Source organism: Ruditapes philippinarum, unplaced genomic scaffold (genome assembly GCF_026571515.1).
Source record: "Ruditapes philippinarum isolate M1 unplaced genomic scaffold, ASM2657151v2 ctg3788_1_1_1_1, whole genome shotgun sequence".
Classification (NCBI taxonomy): domain Eukaryota; kingdom Metazoa; phylum Mollusca; class Bivalvia; order Venerida; family Veneridae; genus Ruditapes; species Ruditapes philippinarum.
The window spans coordinates 56,542-63,849 of record NW_026865627.1 but is presented as its reverse complement, the minus strand read 5'-3'; the positions used below and the strand labels follow the sequence as shown (position 1 = coordinate 63,849).

General features: G+C 30.7%; 1 protein-coding gene across 1 annotated transcript in view; it reads right to left on the bottom strand.

Annotated features, from left to right (window-relative positions):
• Positions 1-1,130: 1,130 nt before the first annotated feature.
• Positions 1,131-7,308, bottom strand: part of LOC132729825 (zinc finger FYVE domain-containing protein 26-like) — a 57,231-nt gene continuing 51,053 nt past the window's right edge. Inside the window, 5 exon segments of the mRNA XM_060715653.1 lie at positions 1,131-3,748; positions 4,449-4,499; positions 5,661-5,843; positions 6,724-6,783; positions 7,105-7,270. Of these exon segments, the coding sequence (XP_060571636.1) occupies positions 3,584-3,748; positions 4,449-4,499; positions 5,661-5,843; positions 6,724-6,783; positions 7,105-7,270 (625 nt within the window). The 3' untranslated portion in view covers positions 1,131-3,583.

The following is a 7,308-nucleotide window of genomic DNA, read 5'->3' as shown; positions in this document are numbered from 1 at the left end:
AACAAAGTGGTTCCACAAGGATCTAGTCTTGGTTCTCTCTTATTTAACATTTTCTAATATTTTATTTTATTAATAAAGGTTCTGTTGATAATTATTGCACATGACAATAACCTCTCATTCAATCATAATGTGGAAACTCAAAGCACAATACAAGGTGAAAGTGTACAAGAAATAGTGGCATCAAGAATCTGAAAGTTAGACACTTTTTGTTTGCTTGTTTGCCTATATAGCCTGAAACTATATTTGTTAATGATCTATCTCATTTGATTCTTGAGTAACTTATTAGCGTTCACTTTTTTGCATTGTTGAAATCACATAAATGCAGCTTATAAAAAAAGGTGATAAACAGAATAAACTTTTCTAAACTTTGTTTTTTCCAGGTACGCATGTACCATTATTTTTACGTAGAGTTATAATTTTCATTAATGATTATATCACATTTCATTCTTGAGCAGCTTATTTGCATTTACATTTTGCATTGTTGAATTGTCATATTGTGAATAAATCAGATGCTTGTCCCTTCCTTGCTCATACGTTTTCATCCCATTGTTGTAGAGAAAGAAAACAGGCTAATTGAAATATTGTACTTTGAATTAGATTCATTTGAAGTTAAATTTATACTTTGAATATTCTTTATTTTATGTTATAATTATGCATCATGAACAAAATAAACTGGATTGAACGTTAACTGTGTTTACTTTATCATTCCAGGGTTTAACTCTTCAAGAAACTATCTTAAATTACAGTGTACTTGCATAGGATGATATTAGTACTCGAAATACACAAGTCATATGCAGAATTATAGCTTCTTTGGTTTTGGGTCAAAATAAAGGAGCCCATGCAAATCATCTTTCCACAAATATAATAATAGTCAAAACTGTGAACAAAGGTCACCTAAAGGACATGGTCTTTATAGACAAGTGGTTTTTATCTAAGAATTACTCTGTAATCAATGAACCAATGTTGTAAAATGGTCTTTATTTACAGGCTGATCATTCAGGGATGGTCTTTAATACAGGTTTTGGCTGTAGTTAGACAACAGATTATAGTTTCTGCTGTCTACAGACAGATGAGCAATAAAAGTCATTTTGGATAAAAAAAAGAAAATAAGACTGTATCATAAAAACAACAAAAAGTAGTTTTTGTTGGTCATTTATTTATTATTAAATAGTATAATTATATTCTTTAACACTCACTTGACATTTTCATTTAGAATGGTAAATGATAGTAATTATAACAATATAGAAATCATAAAGTAACTGTTACACAATAAATTCATTAATTCTGTTTCAACAGACCTCACAGACAGCTCATTACACATTGTGAGAATGTTACACCCTTGTTCGCCACTGACAGAGTACCCTTACACACAAAAAATAAATAAACTACCGTATGCTTATACATGCTTAAGCTGAAACGTTGGAATGAGAACATTGAACATTTGATTTGGTCATGTCTTAATAACCGGATGAAACTTTCACACTTTAAATGCCCATTAAGCCTCAAAATTAGTACATGTATTATGTTTATTTCACAAAACATTTTTATTTTTGGTGTCTTGTTACTCATTCCCAAAAAGTTTCTCATTTGCCATTAGATGAACCTTTGCCTGTGGACTAGGGCATTCAGTACAGTTATAGTGATTTTGAATGAGAATCCAAAAACCATTTTGTTTTTGTTTTGCTACTTTTATCACAAATTATTTCACATCTAATGCAACTATCTCATCACTTCATGGAATAAACATCTAACATGCTCTAAATTCATTTCTAAGAAGGAAAAAAAAAGAGATTTGAAGTGTACTGTGCCTTTAATAAAATATGTGTATGTAAGTAAAATAAGTTATTAAATTATGAGGTACAAAAATGAACACAACATTGCGTTATAACGGTAGCAGTAAATAAATATATTTTTCAAAGGTGGTTGCTCTAAAGAATATTGGAACCTATAACCAACATTCACCTCCCACATGTCCCATTATCACTGGTAAAGGATTTCAACAACTTAAACAAATTGTGACAAGAGTTATTTCCCTTGTTGACCACCATGATTTGCATTATACATAATATGATATATATATTTCCTGCCTTCACCTTGTGAATTCAAATGACTATCAATCAACATTTTTATCAATTACTATATGGTCATAAAAATGCTTATCTTTGTATCAATCGACCAGTTTTATTTGGATATTTTCTTATTTGTTGCAGGGTTTTCAAATAGAAAGACCCTGTTTGGTTTACACTTATTTATTTTAGTTTGATTGTGTTGAAAACTATAAGCTTATTGAAACACTCTCGAATCTGTTCCTGGAAAGCAATGAGTGTAAACTTTAAGTTTCTTGCTCAAGGAAACAAGGGCTTGCTCCTGACAGGGTTTGAACCCATGCAGCAAGACCCTGTTATTTGGTTATAAAATTTTTACTAAGAAATAAAAAGATAATTTTACGCCACCGGCCCGGCAATCAAGTGATGAAAGGTAGTTAGTGAAATAAATACAATTAATGCCCTAGAAATATCTATATTAAATACTTAGGAAAGCCTTCATGTGGGAATCAAGTTTGATTTTTCAGTACATAATTGCTATGGAATATTGGTATTTTTTCAATGCTTGATTGGAAAAAAAAAGAGTAAATTACTCTTTACTTTGTTTGGTAATTTGTAAGTTCCCAAAGGGGGATAATTCAATAATTATCAATGAAAAATAAAATTGCAAGAAAATCTTTAACCAGATGTTAGGCCATCACTAACAAAGGGGTGCCTATGAAAAAATCCCTCTATACTTCAAAAAGTCCAGCTTATTTCTGTGATATTATATTTAATTTACATAACATACAAATAATGTAAAACAAATAGTAAAATAAAAATATACTTCTAATACAAAATACATGTATGTGCACCAAGAACAAATATCACAATGTTTATGTCTGATATACAGGTTATCAAATAATGCATAATTAATACTTTACATATACACATGTACAAATATCAAGTTAACTCAGTAAAATTAAACTTTGCCTATGTGGTTGACAGGTTAAGAATTTGTTTAGCTGTCCTTTAAGTCACACAAACATTAACGTCACATGGCAACTTTCCAACTTAGCTTGTTGAGAATGTCATGGACGTGCTCTGTGCAACTGACCACAAGATGTTAGCAGTGTTGGTATAATCTAAAACCCAACAATAAAATAACAATAATAAATTAAACACATATAATGTCAGAAAACATAAACTATATCGATCAGTCAATATCACATAGTTTGCACTTCAATTTTTGTTTATTTACTAAAATATTTCGTCAGCTCATGTAAGTGTAATTTTTATTTATCATGAAAGTTGCCATTCTTGGATTTTACTGCCCATTTTATGAGTAGCTGTTTCACCTGTATCATTGCTTATGTTTATGTTTGAATTGTTCCAGCCATTTGTTGTAAATATGAAAGCTATCTTGTAATAAAGAAATGATATCACCAAATTTTATAGGTAGACAATGTCCATAGCCTTAAAATTTTATTGATCAGAATATCAACATGGCTGCTTCGTATAAATTGTCACATCCTCTAAGTATATTCCTAATGCCATATCTATTTTTGTGCTTGCTCTAGCCATTTGTTGCAAATATTTATCACAGCTGTCTGTCCGATGCTTTTCGCAGCACGCAGAATTCTTCGTACATCGTCAACTCGGTTTTCCTTGACTGATAGAAGGTACGCTGATCTCAATTTGCCACAAAGTATATAAGCATTTATCTGAAAGAAAAATATAAAGTTATGACTATATATTAGGGATGTTACCAAATCCTGAAATCAACTTTGTCACATTCCAATATTCTGCTAAAGAAAGTTTATTTTGTAACCCTATTACAAATACATTTGTTATACAAAATTTAACCTGTTTTTTGAAGTTACATCATTATTCTGACATAACAAATATCAAGTATTTCAACAGTTACTGAGTGGAAATCAAAAATTTCATATGCAATCACATTACAAATCTGAACTCATTAAAAAATCAAACAATTTTTTACTTAATCAAACTTGTCTTTAGTTTTGGTATCATATACTTGATACAAAATAAATTTCATCCTTAGTAATATATCCCATACTTGCATCCAAAATATTATTTTACCCTTAGTACATTATCACATACCTGCATAAAAAATAATTTCATCCATAATATAAATATCATAAACTTGCATACAAAATATATTTTTCTTTAGTTTTGGTATTTTAAACTTGCATACAAAAGATAAATCAATAAATGAAGTGTTTCTTTAATTAAAAATCTATAAAAATTCGTCAATGAATATAAAAATAAAACTGTTCTTTATATCTAAATGAGTAAACATGTATCATACACAGTTTTAAACTAAAATTCTGGGAGAGATAAATTTTAAAACAATGCCTGAATAATGAACTACTTATCTATACAAAATCTAAATCAACATACCTTGTTTGCATTTCTTCTTAGCATTTTGATGATATTTTCTGCTTCTTTTACCTGTAATTAGAACAGCTCTTTATATAACTTCAACAATATATCTTTTAGTTCTGATATCTTTGCTGATACATGTAGTGAGATTATGATAAAAAATGTGATTTTATGGATATTATTATATATTAATATTATACTGAAATTTTTGTCTAAATTATAAAAAAGCATTATCTTAATCAATTTATAATTTACAAATGTATTTAATTGCTATCATATCAGTATACCATCACTTTTCTTGCTAAATATCTAAAACGGACGTAACCATCTTTCAAACTGGACAAAAAATACTAACCATTTTTAGGGAAAATTTCAAAATATACTGACTGAATGGGGAACAGTGCAGACCATGATCAGATGGCAAAGTGGTTGCAGTGATAGATTTAATTGCTATTAGCAGGCTAAAGGTCAAGAACATAGGCTATACATAACAAGAACTGTCGGAGGACAGTAACGCTCGACTATTCAAAAATTTGTCACAAGGGTGTTTCATTGAGTATAATAATGCTTACCTATATGAATACATAAAATTGTCCGAAAAGGTACAAACTCTTCAAGTTTCAATACATTCCCTTCAGTAGTTATGCAGATACAAGCTTACATGCAAAATCTTAACCAAGAATTCATGAGTCGAAAAAGGGGCATAATTATGCAAAGAAGCAAATCAGAGTTATGGGACTTGTACCAATCATCTAAGATAATCACAGAGACCAAGTGTGTGAAGTTTCAATCCATTCCCTTCAGTAGTTATGGAGATACCAGCTTACACGCAAAAACTTAACCAAGAATTTCTAAGTCCAAAAAGGGGCATAATTATGTAAAAAAGCAAATCAGAGTTATGGGACTTGTGCCAATCATCTTAGATAATCACAGAGAACAAGTGTGTGAAGTTTCAATCCATTCCCTTCAGTAGTTATGGAGATACCAGCTTACATGCAAAAACTTAACCAAGAATTTCTAAGTCGAAAAAGGGGCATAATTATGAAAAAAAGCAAATCAGAGTTATGGGACTTGTGCCAATCAACTTAGATAATCACAGAGAACAAGTGTGTGAAGTTTCAATCCATTCCCTTCAGTAGTTATGGAGATACCAGCTTACATACAAAAACTTAACCAAGAATTTCTAAGTCGAAAAAGGGGCATAATTATGATCAGTGAGCCAGTTATTACCTCACTAGGAATATCAGCAACTACTAAGAGACAGGCTCCCAGTATCTCATCCATAACATCATCTGTTGCCATATCCGTCTGCTCAATACATTGTAATAACAGTCGGATTCTGTCGTACAGACGGCATTTGGCCATCTCTCTAGCAACATGTGTATATATACCAACTGCTCCCAGTTTATATTCCTATAAAATAAAATGTTTAATATTGCAGAAACAAAAATGTGCTGACATTGTCTCACCTACATAAATATGGCAATAACAACACATGTAATCTTTTTGGTAATCCACTTCGCTAAAGCTTTCAAATAATGAAAAAAAAAGTAACCCGATGTCAAAATAAATCTGTTAAAAATTTTACATTAGCAGCAGTTTTTTTGGGGGCTAGGTTTTACGTCTTATCCAAACAGTAGAGGTTATATGGAGACTTTCCAGCTTTACTGGTGGAGGAAGACCTCAGATGCTCCTCTCTGCATTATTTCAGGAAAGAGCAGGAATCTTAAGTAAAACCAATAATATTCCGTACACTAGTTCACATGAAAGAACCCAAAGTTCCTGGTGGGATTTGAACCTACAGGGGTGAGATCAATGTATAAGTAAATATACATATCTTATGAACATTTGCAAAAGAAAATGCTGTTTTATAAATATTCTGTAAATATTGTGAAAATTTTGTAAATATTCTGTTGTAATCTCAACACCTAGCTGCCACCAGTATAGAGTCTGACCAGCCTACACATACATGCAGTATGACCAGGCTCTTTACTGGTGGTTGCTTAATTTTTGTATTTTGAAGTTGAAATCCCATTAACTTAGAATGAACTGTTCCTAGTTGTGGCTTCAAAAACTTTATTTACCACTTCTGAACAATTTTTTCTTTCAAATGTTGCGGCATTGTCCTGTCACAGTGTAAAAACGGTTACGCTGAAGACCTTAAGCTAGACTGTTCCAAACTCAAAGCAGGGTAAAATATTCAGCTGACTGTACTAGGCTTCATTCTTTCATCATAATTGAGCTCAAATAAATTATCTTCAAAATAACAAATCTATTTTTTTTTAAACTTTACCTTTATAATTCTTGTTGCCAAAGTAAATGATGTCTCAATATTTTCACCAATCATCATTATCTACAAATAAAATAAATATAAATAAAGAAAAACATGATAATCATGTTTATAAGCAAATATGTTCACAGAAGGCAGACTAATTATGAACATTAATATTTTAACTTCTTAAAACACAAGCTTAGTTTGATACAGGTTCAATGTCCACTACTGTACATCACATAAACATTTACATAGTATTTATATATTGCAATGTACTGTCACACTTCTATAGTGTCAAATATCTTTATTGTCTCAGATCTTTTTTGTATAATAATGTGTTAACACTATCATTCTAACATTGGGTATACTTTCTGCTATACTTAAAATAATTCAATCATTTACCATTATAACCAATTCATTTCGGACTTGCTGACTTCCAAACAATGTAGGCACCCTGGAAGATCCAATTTTTGACATAGCTGTGGAAGCTGATTCCCCTTCTGAACTAGTCAGACATGCTTGAAAATATTTTGTGATCTCTATTTGAAGAGCAATTGTTTTGATGTACCTAAATAAAAACATTCATAATAACTTTCTGATTATTTC